This window comes from Desmodus rotundus, chromosome 7 (assembly GCF_022682495.2).
Source record: "Desmodus rotundus isolate HL8 chromosome 7, HLdesRot8A.1, whole genome shotgun sequence".
Lineage (NCBI taxonomy): Eukaryota > Metazoa > Chordata > Mammalia > Chiroptera > Phyllostomidae > Desmodus > Desmodus rotundus.
The window spans coordinates 84989610-85014016 of record NC_071393.1 but is presented as its reverse complement, the minus strand read 5'-3'; the positions used below and the strand labels follow the sequence as shown (position 1 = coordinate 85014016).

Below are 24407 nucleotides of genomic sequence, written 5' to 3'. Positions count from 1 at the left end.
TGGAGTTGGAGCTTATAAGGAGATGATCCCAGCTGTTTTTCAAAGCTTAAGGCAGCAGGCAGACAACACGATCTTGTCAAGGCTCATGCAAAAGCCTTAATCCTGCTTTTTTCCATCAACCAGCTACTGCAGCCCAGCGTTTAACCTTCTAAATACTAAATGTGCTTTGTCACTACTTTGGTAGATTTGCCACTGAATTGTTACTGTGTAATTCTGTTAGTTTCACTGCCATTAAAAGATTTTCTCAATTCCTCCTGCGTTTGGATACTGACCGTATTGTCATTAGAATTCTCAGTATTTTATGCCTTAATTTAAAAACAGCAAGTGGTTCGCCACACTCCTAAAACGTCAAATAGAGAAGAGTGACTTGGTTGTTTGGGCACTCATCCACCCCTTTATTCATTCGACACCAATACTGAGCCATATTGTGTTTCCCAAGCTCTATGGTAGAGACAGGAGGCCAAGCGTCAAGAAGGTAACCAACTAGCCCCACAAGCATGTCGTCTTAGCTGGCTCTTTGGACTTCATTGATAAAAGTAAATAAAATAATGTGGAGTTCACTTTCACTTATGTTTTCTCACTACATTTGCCTAGTCTAAATATCCAGCATCTTAACCTTAGAACTATCCATTGAGGTTTTATCTAGATCAGCAATATCATTGTATTTAGAGAGTCAAGGTTAAATGGTCAAATTAGCTTTCCCTACAGCTGCACATGCTACTTGGATGGTGATGCGCTTTCTTTTCTCTTTTCCTTCAGAGGATGAGTAGTAAAGGAAAGGGGGAGTGGCTCTCTGATTTGTCCCAATGGCAGTGAGCAGTCAGCAGAAAAGCAGACACAGTGAATGCTCAGCTGCTCGGACCAGTCAAGCAAGTTACCAAGTCCCAGCTGTGCCTCTTGATGTTTTCTTATTGCACCTACTCCTCAATCTGTGAACTGTTTTCTGGACTCAGATTCATCAAGCACTGCTGCTTCAAAAACGCATGCAGACAGGCATCCTAGGATATGCCATTATAAGCTGCTGCCAGGGGATCTTCTAGGAGATAAATGGAATCTGTGTGAAGTAAATTAGTGTGAACCAGTTAATCTGAGTGTCAGCCTTGAGCCACTTCCATGGATAACTAGCTGGCTGACTGGAGGCCAGGGTCTTATGCCATATGTGGACTGGAGTCTCTGAGATTCTATCCTACAGAATGGGGGGAATGTTGAGGCTGTCCTGGGAAGAAAGCCAATCTGATCTGTGTTTTAGATTTGTCAATGAAATGGAAAGCATTATTGTTTACCCCTTACTCTGGCTGTACTGAATGGCTCTAAGCTAGACAACTTATTTCCTGGGGAAAAATATGGGAGAAATGCCCTGGGAAGAACTGCTTCCTCTTGCATAAGCTGCCATTTTTCATATTCCAGCTGCTCTGTGCTTGGTCGGAATCTCCTAAGATCTTTAGGGTTTTAAAACAAAATAATTGCCATCATTTGGCAAAACAAGTTCAATCCAAATATCTCTATTTTTTTTGAGGGATAAATCTGTGTGATCTTTAATTCATGATGGGATGGAGATTCTAGGCAAAGCCTGATGATCATGGTTGCCTGTAGATACCCAGCATGGAAAATCAAATTTTGACTATTAGAGGATGGGGCAGGGGAGGGGGAAGCCCCTCAATAGCAATAGAATAAGAAAACCTTTTAAAATCACTTAACTGATTCATGGAAAAGACTTAGAGACAAAAAAGCATATGCACCAGGAGATATGTAAGAAGGATTATTTAATATGATTAAATGGTAAGTGTAAATGGTCCTATTATGTAAAAATCATGTTTCCATAATTCAGTCTTCCTTTGGAGGACATAGTCTGTTTTTACATTAAGATCACAAGAATTTTTTTATCTAGTTAAATTATGACAAATCATCTTTATTTCTTTTTTCCTTTATTACATTAATAAAAATTTTTATCACCTCCCTTTCTGTAGAATGAAATATCAATGAGATGGTTAAACATAGAATAGAAATACATAAAACAGAATGAGAATAAATGTAGACCTTATATTTGGGGGAAATTTCTAAGAGCATTTTTACCCCCATATCCACAGAAGCATTTTTCCTTTCATAAAAAGAAAAAATCTATCTTGGAATAAGAACTTGGGCAAAACAAAAATTGTTTATGCAACAAATAAGCGTATTTTCTTTTTCTTGTCCCATTTCCGAGGCTCATGCATCAGTGAGGTAGCTCTTGCGTACTTTATGTGAAGGTACAACCATTATAGGGTCCATGGAGACACATTTTATATATATGGTACATTTCAGTATATAGCATGTCTATGGATGTTAGATGGCATGAATCATAGCAAAGATCAAACCAAATGCTTTAAAAATTGAGTGACCCTTTCCTTGAACTAATGAAACAAAAATGGGATGTCCTATGAGAACAAAATTTGTTTTATGCCTGTACATTGAGTCAGGGAAATAAAATCCCTAGGGTAAATTTAACTTTATGATTTATGAGGGGAAGGAAAAGAAAGTGAAAATTGGTGAATTTTCTCTTCTGTTGCGGGGCATAGCTATATTTTACAATGTATTTCTTATTTTACAAAATTCTTTGAAGGGAGGGAAAGTGAGTGTTATATAAATGATGCCTTGACCTAGCTGGCTAGCAATTTTGCTAAACTTGGTTCACCCTATGTCTACATACTCTCATTCAGTACAGAGAAAGTAGACTTCCCTAGCCATCACTGTCCTATCCATAAGGAAGCTGTCCAATGAGCATGAGACCCTCATGTTTATGGAACAAACATACTGTCTATGAATTTCCAGCTGTCTAAGGCAAGCTAAGGAGACAAGCTAAGGATGACAGAAATTGATACATTCAGTCAGGCCTATGATTCTTCCAGCTCAGTCTTCTGATTGTAGCACTAGAGGTTCCATTGTAGAGAAGTAAAATTGTCCTCATGACATCAGCCTCAAAATTTCAAGATGTACCTAAAATATCTTTCTTCCTTATTAATGTGGTCAATTGAAATAGACACAACAACCAAAGAAGGGGATAAGAAGAATAACACAGGTCAAATAAAGTGCTAAGAAACACAGAAAGAGGGAGAAAAATTAATGGTAACTAGTAGACTGATGAAGACTTCAGGGAAAGGTGGCATTTGAGCTGGGTCTTGAATACAGAGGAGCATTTTGGCAAGCAGAGAATTGGAGATTGGGATAAGAGGATATGTCAAGCTGGGGAATCTTCCCAAAAACACTGATGAGGAAAATAACTAGCATACTAGGGGAAATGAGCATCTCATCCAACTCCAGTTTATGATATCAGAGTCTAAGATGGGGAGGGATGGGTGGGGGGGCAGCATCCAGTGAGAAACCTCTAGATATAACTTGACACTATATCCCCAAAGTTCCTCAGTTCCAGGGCTCCAGGACCCCTCATTACTGAAGATAGAAGTAATTGTAGGGTTTTCTACATAGAAGATATATGATTAAACTTTGGTTTTAGAGACATGATTTGTCTCAGTTTAAAGAATCACTGGAGAGAAAAACATATCTTATCAGGCTATTAAAATAGAGGAGAGACTCTGGCAATGGAAAACAGGGTGAAAGTACCATGATCTTGAGGGGTTGGAGGAAGTAAAGGTTAGAAAATGGCAGTCATAGGTATATGTAACTTCTTGGCAATTTTACACATACCAGTCACATTCTTCCTTAAATTTACTTCCATACTGGAGTCTTGGTCTTCCTAATTTATTCTTGATATGTTCTGATACTATACAAGGCCTGTCCAAAGTGCATCCACCCATATAATATGAAAAATAGAGACATTTACTGAAGAAGATACAAGAAAACTGTACACAGGAAAATGACACCTCAGTCCCCTTCAAAGTAGGCACCTTGGGACCTCACACAGTTCTCCCAATCGCCATCAGCTGCCCCATCAGATTTTCCTGAATCTCATCAAGAGTCTGAAATCTCTTCCCTTTCAATAGTGATTTTCATTTTGGGAAAAGCCAGGAGTTGCAGGGCACAAAATCTGGGCTGTAGGGGAGTTGAGTGACCTGGGTCATTTGATGTTTGCCAAGAAACTGCAGGAGATGTGATGCATGAGTGAGTGCATTGTTGTGATGAGGCTGCCAATCACCAGTCACCTATAGCTGCAACCTTCTGAATCATCTGAATAGTTTCCATGGCAGAATGTTCAAGCTTAACCCAAAATTTGACGCAGATTTGTTGGTCTACTTGCTTAGTCATTTTGAATGCAGCGGCCACACAGTACACATGCTCACTCAACAGCATCTACTGCCACAGTGACTAGTACAGTGACGTTGTCATTGTTCACACATGAGCATTCCAGTCCATTCTCCTTGGCTGCCAGGATACATTGATGCTGTGCAAACCATTCTTGTTATATTAACAAGGGCTGGACTTTTTCCATACAGACCTCCCCTCACTAAAATGCCAGCCTTTTGTTAACCATTTGCCCATATTTTTACGTCGGCTCATCTCACTGATGATGAGCCAATGTAAAAGCCAATGATGATGGTAGCTAAGAGCCATGTTCTTGTTACGTATATTGTGAATCATGTTTTTTTTTTAATGTTTCCCAGGATTTGCTATACTAGAATGTGTATTCAGCCTGTATGCCCACTGATTCAGATTTACATTTGTTTCTGTAGTTAATTTAATCAGGTTCTAACATTTCACATACTTTAGTGTCCTCTCAAATCCTACAGATTTTACCATGTTTTCTTCTGAAAGATTTGTAAACATTTATTAAGAGGAGTATTTTGTACTAATTGAGGACACTATTTTATACTGTTGTATCTAAAATATCTGTTTGTCTCCTGCCTTTTGTTTTCTATTTCATAGTTCTCTGATTATGATATCTCTCCTGTATTAAACCTAGTTTTCTGAAAGTCTCATTAGATTTAGTTGCTTGTTTCCCTTTCCACATATTTACTCTTTAAAACTTTGTTTTCTTTTTTAAATATATCTTATTGATTATGCTATTACAGTTGTCCCATTTTTTGTCCCCTTCATTTCCCTCCATCCTGCATCCCCCCTTCCACCAGCATTCCCCCTCCTTAGTTCAAGTCCATGGGTCGTACATATAAGTTCTTTGGCTTCTCCATTTCCCATACTATTCTTAACCTCCCCCTATTTTGTACCTACTATAATTATGCTTCTTATTCCCTGTATGTTTTCCCCATTCTCTCCCCTCCCCCTCCCCACTGATAACCCTCCATGTGATCTCCCTTTCTGTGATCCTGTTCCTGTTCCAGTTTTTTGCTTTACTGTTTGTTTTTGTTTTATGTTCAGTTATTGATAGTTGTGGATTTGTTGTCATTTTACTGTTCATATTTTTTATCTTCTTTTTCTTAGATAAGTTCCTTAATATTTCATATAATAAGGGCTTGGTGGTGATGAAATCCCTTAACTTTACCTTATCTGGGAAGCACTTCATCAGCCCTTCCATTCTAAATGATAGCTTTGCTGGATACAGTAATCTTGGATGTAGGTCTTCGCCTTTCATGACTTTGAATATTCCTTTCTTGCCTGCAAGGTTTCTTTTGAGAAATCAGCCGTTTGTCTCATGGAAACTCCTTTGTAGGTAATTGTCTCCTTTTCTCTTGCTGCTTTTAAGATTCTCTCCTTATCTTTAGTCTTGGGTAATGTAATTATGATGTGCCTTAGTGTGTGCTTCCTTGGGTCCAACTTTTTTTGGACACTCTGAGTTTCCTGGACTTCCTGGAAGTCTGTTTCCTTTGCCAGATGGGGAAAGTTCTCCTTCATTATGTTTTCAAATAAATTTTCAATTTCTTGCTCTTCCTCTTCTCCTTCTGGCACCCCTATGATTTGGATATTGGAATGTTTAAACTTGTCCCAGAGTTTCCTAGCCTTTCCTCATGTTTTTGAATTCTTGCTTCTTCATTCTGCTCTGGTTGAAAGTTTATTTCTTCCTTCTACTCCAAATCATTAATTTGAGTCCTGGTTTCTTTCCCTTCACTGTTGGTTCCCTGTACATTTTCCTTTATTTCACTTTGCGTAGCCTTCACTTCTTCCTCTATTTTGTGACCATACTCAACCATTTCTGTGAGCATCCTGATTACCAATATTTTGAACTCTGCATCTGATAGGTTGGTTATCTCTTCATCACTTAGTTCTATTTTTGGAGCTTTGCTCTATTCTTTCATTTGGGCCATATTTTTGTTGTCCCAGCACACCTGTTATGTAGTAAGGGGTGGAGCCTTAGATATTCATGAGGGCAGGGCAACCAACATAGCTGCTTTGTGGCACTGTATGTGGGAGAGGGGTCAGAGAGGGAACAATGCTGCTTGCTTGGTTCTTGGCTGGCTTCCAGTCACTTCCTCTACTACCCACAAGCAAATTGGGCCCTTCTGGTGCTGATTCCCAGATGGGTGGATTGTATACTTTCTAGGACCCTGTGGATCTCTCCCGCAAACTCTCCTGTGAGGCTGGGAGTTTCTCCCGCCACCATAACCCCTACAGATCTTTATAGTCAGAGATTTTGAGGCTTTATTTCCCCATGCTGGAACCCTGGGTTGCACAGCCTGTCTTGCTCCCCAGTTGTTCCTCCTGATTTATCTGCATGCAAATGTGGGACCACCCACTCCACCAGCCACCGCCTGACCTGCTCTTGTCCTCCAGCCACCGCCTTGCCACAAGTCCTCTCCACCTGTCTCCACCTCTCCTACTGATCTGGATGAATGTTTCTTATTTAACTCCTTGTTTGTCAGACTTCCATACAGTTCAGGGTTTTTTTGTAATTCTTGTTATTTTTTGTTTTTAAATTTGTTGTTGTCCTTTTGGCTGTGCAAGGGGGCAAAGTGTATCTACCTACTCCTTCATCCTGGCTGGAAGTCTAAAACTTTGCTTTCTTTGCCTGTACTTTTGTTATTCTTTATTTATAGTCACTACTGGCTTGTCTGGCATCCAGATGAGACTTTACTTCTTATCATGGTCATTTCTATATTTTGGGAAACCATCTCTTACAAGTATTAGAACAAATACTGACTCTTACACAGTGACACAGCTTAAGGATTTGAAAAGGCATCTTTTGATTTTCCCCCCAGCAAAATTAGTATATTGAAATGAATCACTGCATTTTACATGAATGACCATAAGAAGCACAATTCTAACAGACCGCCTATGCTTTCTGTGTTCAGTGCAAGTGCATGTGTTGGGTGTGTAGTATGAGAGAGTAATGCTTGCTGCTAATTACATTATAATACAATGGTAAAACACATTATTAGCATGCAAGCATGTCTTCCATTCAATTTCAGCAAGTACACTAACGTCCCATTTTGGTGTTATACAAATAAAAATAAAACACATTCCTAATAACCCAGCCTAATGATACAAAATATGGTAACTTAGACTTTTTCTTCCTTGCCTCCTTCTTAATGTAATGTGACAAAGAACTAGAAAACAAAGGCATAGTCCACATAATTTGATTTTCTTATTCTCCATTTCCTATCTAGAAGATAAAAGAGCTCTGACACTTGACTAACCATCTGAGACAAAAGTTTTCCCCTGAGATAGAGACAGCTATCAGCTGGGAATTTGAGACTGCCTGCCAACCATTCTCCGATGGTGTCATCTTAGGTTTGGCCTATGGAAAAGTTGCTGCTCTTACAAATTCCAATGGTATTCCCATGTAACAGTTTCTTCTCCCTCTCATTCAAGAGGGAAATGTTTTGGGTTTTTTTTTTTCTTCTTATGAGTAACTGTAGACTTTGCTGTGGTTTAAATTTCCTTTACAGTGAATCCTTGTCTTCGGTTCATGTAAAAATCATTTTTATCTGTAATCTTAAATACTAGCTTGATGCTCTTTTGATTGAAGCACCTCTTGTTTTCCTTTCTTCTAACTTTTCAAATACAAGCTGAGAAGTTTTCTATAAATTCTTCTTAGGATTCTCCCTTTACTGACTGTTCTTAAATTTATTGATACATGAGGATCTATTTGTTTTCTTCATTGGAATCTGTTTCTGCTTACAACTTCTTAAACAGTAAAATTAATGCATTTCTGTATTGCCATAGGATTTGGCCCTTATGAAAAAAGCCAAATGCTTTTGCAGAAAACCTAAACTATATGAAGGGTGTGGGAGTTCATTTCTGCACATTGTGAGAACTCATTCATCACCAATATTTCCTTTTAGTGATGAAGGGGTCTTCTCAGATAAGATGTTCCTGAGTCCCTTTGTCTTGATAATTATCTCTATGGCTTAAAATAGAAAGCAGGGATTGAGCCAGCTGATCTGACCAGTTTATTTCTTGAATCTAGAAGTTCTCTACTAAATTATAGGCAAATTAAAAATGACATAAGCAATGCTTTCCTGAGATTTTTTTCCATTATAAATTTACTCAGAATAAATTCAAGGACTAATGTAGAAAATGCTCAGGGACTAAAGTCATAGAAATTATTTTGATATGATGTTTAAAAAGGGGCAAGGGGCTTCTGGTCAAGATAACCAGTTCTGGTCATAGGTAGACACACTGTGCCTCCTCGCACAACCGAAAGGACAACAACAATTTAAAAACAAAACATAACCAGAACTGACAGAAAATTGAACTGTATGGAAGTCCAATAACCAAGGAGATAAAGAAGAAACATTCATCCAGACTGGTAGGAGGGGCAGAGACGGGCAGCCAGGGCAGAAATAGACTTCCAGGAAGTTCAGGAAGCTCAGAGAGTCCCAAAGAAGCTGGACCCAAGGAGGAACACACCAAGGCACGTCATAATTACATTACCCAAGATTAAACAGAAGGAGAGAATCTTAGAAGCAGCAAGAGAAAAGGACACAGTTACCTACAAAGGTCTTCCCATAAGACTGTCAGCTGATTTCTCAAAAGAGACCTTACAGGCAAGAAGGGGCTGGAAAGATGTATTCCAAGTAATGAAAGGCAAGGACCTACATCCAAGATTACTATATCCAGCAAAGCTATCATTTAGAATGGAAGGGCAGATAAAGTGCTTCCCAGCTAAGGTCAAGTTAAAGGAGTTCATCATCACCAAGCCCTTATTATATGAAATGTTAAAGGGACTTATCTAAGAAAAAGAAGATAAAAAATATGAACAGTAAAAATGACAGCAAACTCACAGTTATTAACAACCACACCTAAAACAAAAACAAGAGCAAACTAGGCAAACAACTAGAACAGGAACAGAACCACAGAAATGGAGATCACATGGAGGGTTATCAACAGGGGAGTGGGAGGGGGAGAGAGTGGGGAAAGGTACAGAGAATAAATAGCATAAACGGTAGATAGAAAATAGACAGGGGGAGGGTAAGAATAGTATAGGAAATGGAGAAGCCAAAGAACTTATATGTATGACCCATGGACATGAACTATAGGGGGGGCATGTGGGAGGGAGGGGGTGGGCAGGATGGAGTGGAGTTGGGAGGGGGAAATGGGACAACTGTAATAGCATAATCAATAAATATATTTTAAAAAATAATAAAAATGGGGGGGTGCTTCTCATCTACTCATCACCGCTCCTTAGACCAGTCCTTGCAAAGGAAATAGTGCCCTAAAAAAGCACATGTAGAAATTCAAGCAAACCTCTCATTGATGACTCTGACAATTACCCTTTTGGTGGGGGTGGGTGGTGAGGAAATGCAGCAGAAAGAGGAGAAAGAGTTGCATCATTCCTTGTTATTCTCCCTTCTAGTCCTCAACTTACACATTTCCTTTGTCACACTCTCTCCTCCATTCTTCATCTACTATGCCTCAACAGTCTGTTTCAGTCTGAGGGTTTAAACAATTTGATTACTGTTATTTGTCATGCCAGGCTCAACTAAGCCAAATGACTTCATGGGCCCTATCCTTACATATAAAAGGAATAGAAAGAGTTGGGACTCCTTGATTCTTTTCTTAAAAGATTTGAGTTGAGGAAAATACAGTTCTACAAGACCACACCTGTCCATAAACTTATCTATTCATTTGATGAACAATAATTGAGAACTTCTTAAGCCTGGAGCCCTGAAGCCAAGATGGAGCCAGGCATGTCTGAGCCACACTGGAATAAGAAGAGTTGTCTTGGGCTACACATTAAATACAGAAACACTAATAAAAACTGATGAGCAAAAAAAAAGGGTTTTAAGTAAATTTATGATTTTGTGTTGAGCCACATTCATAGCTATCCTGGGTCACATGTGGCCTGTGGGCCACGGGTTGGACACCCTTGCATTAGACCATCCTACATCCTGACCATCCAACATCCAGACCTGGGCTTTTTCACTGCAACTGTGTTTCTTGCAATTATTCCATGGACCATATTAATTTAATTTAGGATGATTTCTTTTATACTGAAGTTTGTAGTTGCCAAATTGATTTTGAAGAGAGGGGTTGTTTAAAGGAATTAATAGCATAAATATGATTCTAAAAGAGGTAAGGCTTGGTTCTAAAGATTTTTTTTCTACCATTGGTAAACATGTAATGGATGCTTTTCCATGCCCAGGATTCACCTTGTTCTTTCCTCAGGAGTAGCCACACAGTAGCCTCAGTCCTTACTTGGTCATCTGTCCATAGGGCTGCCTCACCCTGGCATTGAAGCTACCCATGTATGTCTCTGAAGCTGCCATGATTTCCTCTGTTCCTCAGTGAGATTGGCCATCACCACTTGTAGGGAATTAACAATCGTACTTAATTCAGAAAGGGCCTCGGGAGTTCTCATTATTTACAAGACTAGTGTAGTAGCCACTTATGCTCTTGTTATCCTGTGTAGTGATGTCTGGAGTGGTTGGTTGATGTTGGCCTCTGAAGTGGCAGAATATTTGAGTCTCAGAGCCAGAAGATGTCAAGGAGGTTGCCAATCCAACTGTCTCATTTTATTGATAAAATTCCAAGCAAGTGAAATGACATGCTCAAGGTCATACTCTTAGGAGTAGAGGTGGAACTAAAAAACACTCTTCTGGGTCCTATTAATTGAGCTTTTTCACAGTACAACCATCCACCCTCCCCTGGGAACTCAGAAGTTTATAATAAAATTACTGATACTCATTTTTGTTTAAATTAATACATATATTTGAATGCTTCACAATGAGGAATTTTATTTTTCATTCAGGAATAAGTCAGGTAGACTCTCCCTCATTATCTAGACGGTTGACATTAATAGTAGATTTTGGGGTTTTAGAGTATGTTTGAGCTATCAATGCTAGGCCTGACCTTGAGATTTCTCCCTTAAACTACAAGTAAAATTAATCATTGCCTTTTAAATTCTTAGAAATCCTTGTTTGCAGTTTTACTCAGTCATCTCATAAGGACTCCAAGTACCTGCCTTGTGACTCACATGAGGCAAGCGATGTATTGAGGTTGCTTGTTTATCGGCCTTACCAAAGCAGCCCATTGCTCAAACATCCCGGATGACAGAGGAATTTCTGTATCTGAGAGGAATGGAGCAGGGTTTTAAAAGATTTAGTAAACAATTAATACCTCTTTCTCATTCACATTTAGCTTCTGCTAAATCAGTTGGGTGATCTAGTCATTCATCTCACCTGTAGAAGTTAGCTATAGATATATTTTTTTCCTTAGATTTAGATAGTCAATAATTTGATTCTGTGAGACATATATATATATTTATATTTATATACAAAATATTTAAATATACTAACTTCAATTCTATATATCTCAAAAAGATACCAAAATAATAGTTACTCTTCATAGCATTTTGGAAAGTTTATTTATCAATTAAAAAATATGTCATCCTTAAAGCAGTGTATACTAGAAAATGTCATCCAGAAAAAATATTCCATATCAGATTACAACTTCAGAAAGATTGCAAAAATATAAAAGTCTAATGTTAACCCATCGAGATGAACTTGTTCACAAAATAATTCTTAGTTATAAAGAAGCATTAAACGTTTTATTTAATTTTGGGCATTTCTATATGATATTTTTCCCAGTTTCCAATCTATGCTGAAGGCAAAATAAGCCTGAAATTTGATGCAGGATGCTATTCAAATTGAATCAAGAGGTCCTATTGCTTATCTCAGTATAGATATTTTTAAAGCAGGGGTAGTATGTACACAGCTCCTTAGCTAGATATGTTTTCCTGATAAGACATCAGTCCAGAGAGAACCATTTTGTAAACTGAATTTGGGGTCTGTTCAAATGACATCCTCTTTGTTTACAAATTTGGTGTTATCATTTAGTCTTTTCACTGCTTGTACCTCCTTCTAATTTAAAATCTATCACAGTCTTTTGTGATTTGTGAGGAATGAATGCATTAGTATTTACTTCTACTTGAGTTTAACATAGTTTTTTCTTTTTCTTTTTTTCCTGTAAGCCTCTGGAAAGTTTTTTTTTAGTTGACTTCATACTAACTCCTTAAGTTTGGGAAGAGATCTAAATTGTCAACCAATATGGCCACTGCACTGAGCTAGTAGATTTGAACTCGGGACTTTGACTTCTTTTCCAAGGCTCATTTCACAAATCTGAGCAGCCTTTTACTCTTTCCTGACCGCTGCAAACTCTACGTTATTTTTAAGGTGTGATCAAGACTTTTGTCTGAGTTTTATCTGCTACTACAATGATTTATTCTGTTCACTTGACCAATATTTCAAACTGTTATGTGTTTTTATTAATGATTTTCTTATCAATATCTATAATACTTCCAAAAAGGCCCATTCAGATGATGGATGGAACCTATTTTTAAATCATAGATAAGTCATCATATTGAAAACATTATTTTGGCTGCAGATTTGGTTCACACTGTAAATGAAAGGGGTTTTTAACCAGGGCTCTCTATATGCTACACATCAGCCTGACTTGAAAGGACAAGTTGCTATTTGTGGAAGGAGATGGAGATTTTTATCAGCAGTCACCCTCCTTTGGGGGTGTCTGCTGCCTAGGCCTAGCCACATTTAAGAGTTAACACCATCTATTTGTAATTGATTTGAAAAGGACAGGGAAAATTTTTAGAGGTTAACCAAAACCAAAATAGAGACCAGAGAGAGGCGAAGGGGTGTAACCACTGATGACCTTGTCATCACATTAATAGTAAATTCTTCTATCGAATCTTTATCATTCATTCTTCTGGGTTTCCTCATTAGATATTCTTAAATGTGGTTTAAAATTACCGATTTCATATCGTCTACAGCAGAACCATTCATTTGTTTAGGATCTAGAAGAATTACACTCATTAAACACACACCATGGTCAGACACACGCACCCAAAGTGCATGCACTCCTACCTCTGTCTAGCTACCAGAGACATTACAGAGATATTTAGAACACTGGCCTTCCAGTTGTCAATATTTGGAGGTGTGTGATGAGTAAATGGAAGAGCCCTACATCTTTCAGTGGTAGAACTGTCAAGAAGAGTTTGTCTTTTTTTGTCCTTGGCCCCCCAAATGCAGACTATTTCAGAATCCATTACAGAGGAAATAAACACTTGATTCTGAGTTAAGGACAAGCCCAGCAACTGCTTGCAGTACATTGACATCAAAAGTATCTCTCTGCCAAGCTCCAAAATGCATCTTCAAAAACTACTGAAAATATCCAAGAACTTTAGTGATGAGCTACAAATGGACTTTGGTATTGATAAACAGAAGTCAATATGTATAGTGAAAGGACAACTTACTGTGATAAATGGGCCCACCATCAGTAAAGATCAAATTATTGACTATCTAGGGCTAGGCAAAACCTGTCTATAACTAACTTCTACAGGTGAGAAGAATTAGCCACAGCAGCAATTTCAGAAAAAGTTCAAAGAGACAAGTAAGGAAAATTCACTAAAAATACATACAAAAAAATAGCCAGCAACATTCTGTTAACAAATACATTTGTGGAACTAGGTTAATGTATTTCCTTGGTCATACCTAGCCAGGTTCACAACTTCTTTTTTTTTTTTTTTTGCCTGAATGAGCTCCCTTTGGGCTAGCTGTTTTTCCTGTCAAGAAGATTTAATTCAAATTTTACTTTTGGACTACCCTTTTGCACGGGAATTATCTGCGCATTTCTAAAAACCATGTCACTCTCAAAATATTCTCTCTAATGCTCTTACTAGTTACTTTTAATTATACCTCAACTGGATCACAAGTTGTATGAGGGCACATTAAAAGTGCCTTCACATTTTTACCACTCACACGGTCTAGCATGAGCTCTACCCACAATAAGCACTAAATCAATATTTGTTGATTTCATCATTTTTGAAATGATTCATTAGAGAAGCCTTGGTCACACATCATGTCAGAGATTAATGATAAAACATCACAGGGAACACCCCAAAGAACAGTTGCAAAGATTTGCCTATCAAAAAAAAAAATCAGTAGAATGGCAGTCATTAACCTTTTCAGTGCTTGTCGGTCCCAATTGACAGAATGCAGAATGTAGGCATTTCCTTTGCAATAATTTTTTTGGATACTCTATAAACTACCCAGTAAAAATGGCAACTCTTGTACCATCTCAAATTTGAAAGCTAAAATGTAATTAAGCAACATTCTGAAGATTAGCCCTCTCCACTCTCCTGTGCCCACAAACCACACCCTTGCCCATCGGTGTGAAGACACGAATGGCTGCATGGCTCCCGCTCCTGGGAGCTTAGTGGAGATCATGCAGCTAAAAACTACAGCTGGCTTTCTGGCTTTGTGGAATGGCTTGGGATGTCAGTTTGCCCTGGGCCAGTTTATGGCCACTAAAAGTGGTCACAGGTATTTATTTCTTGTTCTAATACCATGCCCTCTTCCTCTTTGATGCCCCTCTGTCCAGAACACAGTCTTGTTGGAGGACTGAAGAAATGAGTGGGTGGACATTTTAAATTATGAAAGAACAATCTATGAGATGATAAGTGCAATGTATTTGCCTAAATAAACACAGGTTTCACCTTATTGGTTATTAGAAATAGATTTCACTGTCTGATTAATTCCCTATTATAAATACCAATATAAATATTTCAGGAAATTAACTAGTATATAGAGATAAAAATTATTAAAACAGGCCAAGAAAGCCTGACAAATGATACAGTGTTCTGCAATTTCAACACATTTAGTTATCCCACTGAAACATTTCACACAAATCTTTGGATTAAAAAATAATCCACAAGTGTGCTCTAAACTGAATAAAATCAAATTAAGTTATTAATTTATTACACCAATAACTACTTATGCCATATGGATCTTGTTTCTCCTTTAAAGCCACTGACTAACCCGTAGCACCATTTTTCAAATAAGCATCCTTCATCTCAAGTGGTCCTAAACAAGAAACTGAACAGACCAGTTGATGACAGTTCAAAGCACTTTGAACTTCTCGGATGAGAACTTCTCGGATATCTTCTCGGATGAGGAGGACTCCTAGCATGGTACCTCTGCTTCCCTCAGTTCTTCATTCACTCATTCCACTAACCCTTCAGGGGTACTGTATCTTCTATGGCTCAGAGCACACAGAGGTGAATAAAATAGACACAGTACCTACTTTCATTTTTTTTTTCAGAAAATTCCAATGCACAACATGAAAAGTTGGGTTTATTTACTTAAAATCAGACTTTCATATATATTTTTTCTCATATTTTGTTCCCAAACAAAAAGTTTTAGCGACGCAGTGAATCCAAACTCTCTGCTCACCCTTCCGCAGAAAGACAGAGTGCTCTCTGTTCTGAGGTCGGCGAAACTGTTGGAAGAGAGTATTTGGACCAGAAGTATGTTGCTAGTCTCCTGGAAAGTATGCAAATGTGCGCCTCAGGTTATGATCACCAAGGCTATGCACACTCCCCTAAAACAAGATGTGGGGTGTGGAGGCATGAGCCTTACTAAAGTTGTTTTGGGCCTGGGCAGCTCCCCTGTGTCACTTAAGGAATGTGTGAGGTGACACAGGCTTCCACCTCTGCGTTTGCTCTCTCGTCTCCTGATGGAGGGTTAGGAACAGTGTCACAGGCCATTCCCCTCTGCCAATAAACACATTATTTCATGAATGACTTCTAAATGTATTCTATATTTTTGCATTTAAGGCTTATGAATAATATGCTGCATGTATTATCACGACCCGAGGAGACAGTGGTAGTGTTAACCTCAGCAATTTGTGAAAGATGAAATTTCAGTGCAGTCAATAATATACATATTTATATTGTTTGGCTTCAGACAAGTAAGCGTGACATAATTTATATTATTGCAGGCTTGCTTTGTTTTATTATTCACTTTATTATGGGTTTTTTTATGAACACAGTATCCACTTTTCCTGTGAAATGATTCCTTGAACAAATGTAATATGGAAATATGTTATATATGGAGATATTTAGACCAAGTATTACAACTTGTGGAAAAATGTAGAAACTTGAGTCTATGTTTTCTCTAACAGCTAGTGGTTGTAATGTGCTGAAAGGAAATTTTAGGTTCCTGCGATAGCTTCTGTTTCTGTTTATAATTCCTACTCAGAAAATAACATCTCATGACAAGGGTTCTGGAGACCTACCATTGAAAATACCAGCCTCCTTTAGTATCATTTGCAGTGTGTGCCTTCTATATTTTAAAACTTATTCTTATAGGGCTTTTTAAAACGTAGTTGGTACCACAGTTTTTCATTCCATGGAGGAAGACCAAAATGCACAATGAGTGTTCATCAGCTGTGATCTGTGTGACGAAAGGACCCCCTGCCCCAGTGTGGCACTGGTCTTTCTCATCGACTAGCCCGCTGTTCTCCTCTCTGTGTCCTGTTGCCATTAATTGACTATATTGTTTTAGATTTATGCATTAAAAATATGGCTTCTATTTCGAAGGGATCATTTTGTTACTTTGTAGCTTTTAAGCTGATGCCATGAACTTATTTTTCTTCTAAGATAAAGTCTCATCTATAGATTTTTCAACTAATTACATGTCTGCCAATACATACTTAGTGGATACATTTTATTTCAATTTATTGTTTGTGTTTACATCGTGTGTCCCTGGAAATAGCTGCGGGACGGAAAGGAAATGTTTCATGGTATTTATTGCTACTTTTTCATCACTCTTTCTTTTCTCTCTCTCTCTCTCTCTTTTTAATAGCTTCAGCCAGTCTGGTCAAGCATGACAGCAGCTCAAACTCGGCAAACTTCCAAGACACTGAGGACATGCCTGACAGATGTGTCCTGAAAGAGTCTGAGAGTCCAGGTGAAAGCCATTTAAACATAGTCAAGTATAAAATGATAAATTTGACACAGCTTTGGGGTCCTTGGAAGGGGGTGGGGAGAGAGGACAGACATTGTAATGCTGTTTTCTCTTAGCAGCTGCACTGTCAAATTAATGGTCACCTCCAGGGGTCACAGTGTGGAGCTGTTATCTTTTCCTCTTTCATCAAGAATTCAGTTGGAGGAAGTACAAAGGCTTTATGACTGAAAAGGGAAGCTGACACTATTAGTTCATTATCATCAATTTTACACTAACCTGGTTAATAGAGGTAGAGACTGGAAACTGAAGAAATCACAATATTTTAAATATTTCAAATAATGGGATCAAGTGGAAATGGAGAGTTAGAGAGAAAAGAGACACAAACTGGCATCGTTACAATCTGTTTACCTTTCTGAATACAAACGGGACCTAACTGGGACAAGAGGATTTTAGGAAAACAGTAATGGACTAATGGATGTTGTCAGCTATTTAGAAAAAAACAAAAAAAGAAAATAATAACCCTTCTGCATGCAATAAAATTTACCCAAGGTCCAAGTTACCTATGTTTGTATTTTCCTCATAGGAAGAGTAGAAAGAAATGTACAGGCAAAATGTGGCCAGGAATACTTAAGCATGCATTTTTGTTTCTGTTTTTGTTGTGTTTTGAATCACGCCTAGTCTTAACAACTAATTAAAGAAAAAAATCTTGTGAAAGTCGAACGGCAAATTCCTGGATCACTGCACAGCCACGAGGTGCTAAAAGGTACCTTATTATCACAAATGAAAGAGTTAACATTTTTCTTTCCTGTTTTCCCTGGCTGCTGTGTACCCTCTACTCTCTCCCATCCATGTATCAGATTTTTGATTCATCCTCTCTGTGGCCTGTCAGCTTAGTTAAGAGATTTCCAAATCTTGTAGCCTTTGCTGACAGGGGGCAGCTGCAAACAGTCCCCTGATCCTTCCCCGAGGAGAGCTACTGAGATTTAATTTTCAGTGAAAGGTGTAGCCTGCAATCTATGTCAGGTCCCCTAAGTCATCTCGGAACCCCAATAGGCCCAGTGGCGATGGCATTGTATTTCAGTCCCTCCACTATGCGAAGATTCCTCAAAAGATGGACCGCTGCCCTGTGTCTGTGCTCAGCCACACTTCTGCTCTCCTGCCGACCTGGGAAATGGCATCTTTAGCAATGACAGAAATTTTTAATCAGCACATTAAACCCATCCCCTGCCACAATAGCTAAAAGACAAATGTCGATCAGTTCCACTCTAAAAGGGAGAGGATAGTGGTAGCATTACATTTCTAAAATAAAGTTAATTTAAAATTACTTTTTGTTTTGACTTAAATTGCCTAATTTTGACTACATTCTTAAACTGCCTTAATAATCAGTTGTCTATCAACCATTTTTCCAGGCAGGTAAATCCACAAGTCATCTTTTCACCTAAGTGTTCACTGTTTTGGCAAGAAGAGATCCACTTTATACCATTTCAAAATTCGAATAAATTTTTATCGCCCTCAATATGAGTGGAATTGTAGTGCAGTTCTACTATAACACAGTCTATCTGACTGATATAAACAAAAGGATGGATCAGAACAGAAAGATTATTTAGAAAATATAGGCACTGATAGAGAACCTTGACTTAAAAGTGAGTACTGGTCTATACATCGGACATCATTAAACTGGTAATAAAGAATGAATTACTCTGGCTCTTTCCTCTGCCCATTTCTGCATTTTAAGACATCTTGCCTTATAGGCCTAGAAACCTCTGGAGAGTTCACTACTGGTCTCACTGCCTTCCACTGAGAATTTGTGGCTTGGTTGTCATGGAGACATCGTATTTCTCCAAGAATTTCTCATATTGATCCGTGGCCAGGCGTAAATGGCCAAGCGAGTGTGAGGAGTAGAGGGGGCTGGGCAGTCCTATAAAATGACCAGGGCTTGTGGGTTGGAAATAAGCTCATTGCAAACACTTAGGTAAAAAGAAAGAAGCAGTTTTATTTTGTTGTGGGGTTTCTTTCTGCACTTTGGGCCATTGTCTTCTTTCACTATGAACTGAAAGAAACTTGTTAGTCACTTGTCATGTCAGATCTTCGGTGCTTGTCCTGACACAGCTGTCAGCCTTCCAGCACCGGCAGTTCAGGGACGCACAACAAAGAGGCAATGGCATGAATTATTTATTGCGCCTCGTGTGGATAAAATTCTGTGATAAGAAATTAAGACACTTCTGACAGAGGTGCTTGTTTAGTAAGAAAGATTTTGGTAAGAGAGTGCATTTTTTTTTTAAGAATGAGCATTTGAGAAGCAACATTCTTAATATTGAACACGAAGGAAGGAGATACCTGAAATGGGTAGCACAGAGGGACGTTATTGAACTGTGAAAATATGACCATCTACTTCTCAGTGTCTAAAAATTAATTTCAAAATATGAAGTCACTCGAATGAAAGGGCTCCAAAACTAGAAACGGCACTTGGTGATTTAGTTACCTCTCTTTACCACCTAAGAGGGGTACTTCTCTGGAAAATAAGTTTAACCACTTTTGTTAGGAGAAAAAACAAAAATTGGGGGTTTTGAGGGACAAGCTTTGGAAAGATGTCTTCAAACCAATACAAGTATTTCCATAGCTAAGCATATAATTGCATTAATATATTTGTTATTCCTTGTACAAAAGGAAGTGAATTTAAATCATGAATGCAACATTCTTACCATCTTCACCTAGAATATTATTACTCATGTAAAATTCCTTTTAACATTTTCATGTTGTGCAAGGCCCCAGTTACAAAGTTGAATGTGGTCAGTCTTCTACTTTAATGGATATTGACCTTTCATAGTTTTATCTCTGCAATTCTAAATGACTAATATATATTTATTACATCATTTTTAATGAATAGACCAGTTGTTTGAATAGCATATAGAAAATGAAAATGAAAAAATCATTTTCCCATTCAAGCACAGGCCAAGAATATCATCTCATTTATTATTCTTTTCAAATAAAGTCTTTCCTTGTAAATCCTGTAAACATCATTTTACTTTAGTTCTAACTTCGCATTGATGATACCAAATCATATGCATGTGCAGAGTGCAAAGGGGTCCCAAAGCCAAAAATCTAAAATAGCTTTTTCAAAAGGTGAAGTTGAAGTTTTATGAACATTGATAGAACATTTTTAAAATGTCATTATTCAAATCAGATTTTTAGAATTTATATAAAACAGTAGATTGACTTGGTGAATTGATTATACTTGAATACAGTGGGTTTTGAACTTCATCTGTAGAGTGGTATTTTTCCATTGACATCACTGCTCCCTGGCATGGAATAGAACGGGACGACCCATTTGTAAATGGGCTGGAGTGTGTATATAGGTCACAATTTAGAGGCCTGGTGCCGTGGATGTTCCCTGGTCTCCAGAGCGCTCTACCTTATTCATCATGCCTTTGTGATCTCTTTATTGGTTCAAGCTGTATACCCAGGTGAGTGCCTGCAGCCCATTAAGGTTGGCAAAGCAACATTAGACCTGAGTGTTCTTGTTACTCTGACCTTGCTAGTGAACCTGGAGGTCTTGTCTGATAGGTTAAGGTCTCCCTTAGCCTTGTCTTTTCTTTGGAATAATTCATTAGCAAAGAGTTTTGCCTCACAGGTGAATCCCAGATTGAAGTTTCCGGCTTAGGCTCTGTGGTCTACTTTCTTCTTCACTGGTGTTATACATTCCTGAAACCCGTGGGAATAACTTTGATGTCTAGTAATAGAAGCGCTGAGACAACATCGTGAACTTGATGCTCCATTTTTTGAGATTTTAGGGCCATTAGACTTTCATTCTTTGGCTCTTTAAGGCCTGGTTGCTTCTGAATCTGAAAGATGCTATCACAAAAATAGTCAGTTTAGTCATTTGCTGGTTGACTTCTTGTTAACTGTTTCGTGTAGTGATTAAAGCTTGATTTCCATTCTCTAGGACATAACAAAAAGTGTTTCTTGCCCCTCATTTTTGCACTCATGATGATGAAAAATGTATGTGACATTCACAATTTTTATCCATGTGTTAATGAGGGACCTCGAGCTTTTATCACCTTATTGGCTTAGAAAATTAAGAATTTTACTTCTCAGTGCACTAGGGCAGTACACATAAATACAGCTTCAGCTGAAAATAGCAGTGACAAGAAAGAGCTTGAACGTACAAAAAAAGCATTCAGATAAGCATTTCCACGTCATTCTGAAGTAATTTATAATCAGTATGCATTCTGCTGTTAATAGAACATTTTAGCGGTTTTTATATAGCACATTATGTGTGTAGATCTATATACATCATTGTCAATCAATATTGCATTTGCATGAATCTGATGAACAAAACCAGATTTCTCAGTTTCCAGGGGATACTACATTGTGAAAGCTAAGGTGGATTTTTTTTTTCTTTTACTATTCTGGCTCATGAATCACCAGCAAAAATCAGGTAAGAGAAAGTAGGACAGATTCAGGACTGGAGTGTTGGAGATGGCTGATGATGATGCATGAAGCAGAAAAAATGTGGAATGCGTGAGCAGCCCATCAATCACAGCCATCGAGAACACACTTCTTGTGGTTACTGCTGAAAAAGTGTTCTAGAAGGAGGAAGAACAATTTCGGTAGTAAAAATATTTAAGCTCTTTCTACTTGTGTTTAACAATATCAATATATTTTTAATTACCCAATGGGAAATATTTCAGCTTGAACCTAATAACTTTTAAATTATGTAAAGTTCTAGGCTAATGTGTTATTATATAGAGTATATATAATACGATATTGACTGTTGGTTTAACTAAACCGAATCAGGCTTTTGAGGTTTCGCCAGCAGGAGTGGGAGTTACTATGCGTGGTCGCATCACCGGTGTCCATGTGTTTAGATGTTGTTAACTAGGGCACAATGCTCCAGTTAGTTTGATAATCAAATTAATTTAAAGCAAGCGATAGTGTGTAGACTGCAATAACAATCATCCAAGTCGTATGAGAAATAAATTTCTTATTCTATAATTGAAATCATATTTCAAGTAACATTTAAACATTTGACTCTAAAACTGACCCTAAATTGTGAGTTTCTCTAAAAATAATTCAGCTCCTGGAAATTTATGGAAATAGAGTGATTTCAAACCTAATTCATCTTGTTGAAAACTTTCAGCTTTCTTGGCAATAATATAAAACAGACTATATTAATAGTGTATGCAATTCACATATATTTACCTGGGACATGGTTTATAAGACAATAATATTTTATTATGTTAACATGTTTTATTTAAGGATAGAAAAGAAATGCAGAAATTATAGGCTCTTCCTTCCTTCCTTCATTTCCTTTCTAATTCCTTCATTCCTTTCATACTTCCCTCTCTCTTCCTCCCTTCTTCTGTACCTTTCTTCCTCCTTCCCTTCTTTCTTTCTGTTTTCTTTATTTCACCATACAATGCAAGATAATCTGTTTTCTTTCTAGGTGAGCCAAGGCACCATTCCTGGATAGCAAAGATGTGCTTCTGCAAGCTGTGCTAAAGGAAATCTCACCTATAGGAAGTGGATTTGGATGAATTAAGAACCTGAAACACGTCATTTGTTTATTGTTCTGTGTACACTATGTGGGTATTGATCAAGGTATTAGGTTGTAGTACATTTGCTGATACTTTAACCAGAGTATATTGAAAGCATAATTACTGATAGAAATTATCCAAATTTATCTAATTTTAGAAAATCATTGCATAAATCATCATATATTCCTGTTTCTTACTTTTATTTTAATCCTTTCAACACAAATGCTAGCCCACACACATAAATTTAATACTGTTTTAGGTTTTCTTCCATCTTTTCAGTTCCTGAATGATATAATAAGCAATGTTAAAACCACATTGCTTTTAAACAGTGTAACACACAGTGCTTTTAAGTTTAATGTTGCTTCAATGTATTTAATCTAAAACGTTACCAAATTTGTTTGATCTGTTAAGTTAGAACATTTGTTTTAGTAGATGCTTTAATTCAGATCAATTACCCTGCAGTAAATCTAATCCCTAAGGATGAAATGTTGTCAACAAATAGCCAGTTCCATTTAGTCATCAGTTAGCCCAAATAAGTGATACATAGTAAAATAGGGACTGATCTTGTGCAGTTAAGTTTCAGATTCCTAACAACATAGAAGCTTATGCCTTTAGCTAAAGGTTGATCTTGTTGGCCATATAGATAGATGTGAATTAGGGAAGAAGACCCTACTTATAGCATACCACAACTGATCCTTATGAATCAGCTCTTGTAGCTCTTTTCTCAGAAAGAAGCTTGACTAGCAGGAATTCTTAAACTAAAATATGCAAAGCAATATAAATAGGAGCAGACATAAAGTGCTCATCTATTACAACCCTTAGTGATCTGATGTATTTGCTGTGATTTATACCGTATATTAATCCCTGTTCAAAGAAGAATAAAAATAAGTTTAAACCATTGCCAAGTTTAACACTTATTAAGGTCTAAGAAAACCAATACTGAAAACTCAATAAATATTTTATGATGTCACTAGTTATAGGAAATGATAACTGACATAATCCTGACATTACTAACTGAGATTTTAAAGATTTTTGGCATCATTTTGTAGTTGCTAATATCAATAATTAATATTACATAGCTAATTAAAATATTTTATCAATAGGAAGTTTGGAAACCAACACCGTTAATGATAAATAATTCTAATTCCTAAAACTGAGAATTTTAGAAACTCACATTTAGATAATATTCCCTAATATCCATGTGCAATTTGTTTTTTAAACAAATCCAGTGTCTTTAAAATGATTTTCTTACATTGACTTAGGTTCAGCATTTCAGTAACTTCTGTTGTAAGGAGAACTTGAAAGTTGTCAATTAGCTGGACCAGCCTCGAGGTGACCCTAACCACAAATAGAAACTCACAGTTTGCTTACACGTTTGTCCTTTCGGGTGGCCTGGCCTGCGGTCGCACGTGAGGGCATTGTATTAGTGAGCAAACATGTTCGTCTCCAGAGTCTTCCTTGTCCCTGCAATAAATGACTCCTTAAAAATAGTCTTGTGTTTCTTTCTTGACAATAGTCTTGGTGATATTTATGATTACATGTTTCCCATGAAGGAATATCATATTTTCAAATTTGCAAGTGGGAATTCTGTTTTATTCATTGAGTTACACAATGGCTATATTGCAAGGAAAGAACATGAACGAAGGTAGGTTTAAGGGCCAAGGTTCCCTGCCATGTGTCCAGGCAGTGGGTCCTCATTGTGCCTCCCAGAGCCTGGTTCCCCCATCCGTGTACAGGGCTCTGTCACAGGGCTTGTGCAAAGGCCCTCCGCAGCCCGGCTCAG

At 37.7% G+C, this 24407-nt stretch overlaps 1 protein-coding gene across 2 annotated transcripts in view; it reads left to right on the top strand.

The window, feature by feature from the left end:
* WDR72 (WD repeat domain 72) overlaps positions 1–24105 on the top strand; it is a 211183-nt gene extending 187078 nt beyond the window's left edge. For both annotated transcript variants that reach the window (XM_024567916.3, XM_024567915.3), the window contains exons 19-20: positions 16986–17090; positions 22534–24105. In XM_024567916.3, the coding sequence (XP_024423684.2) occupies positions 16986–17090; positions 22534–22589 (161 nt within the window). In that variant the 3' untranslated portion in view covers positions 22590–24105. The remainder of the gene's footprint in view (positions 1–16985; positions 17091–22533) is intronic.
* The last annotated feature ends 302 nt before the right edge of the window (positions 24106–24407 follow it).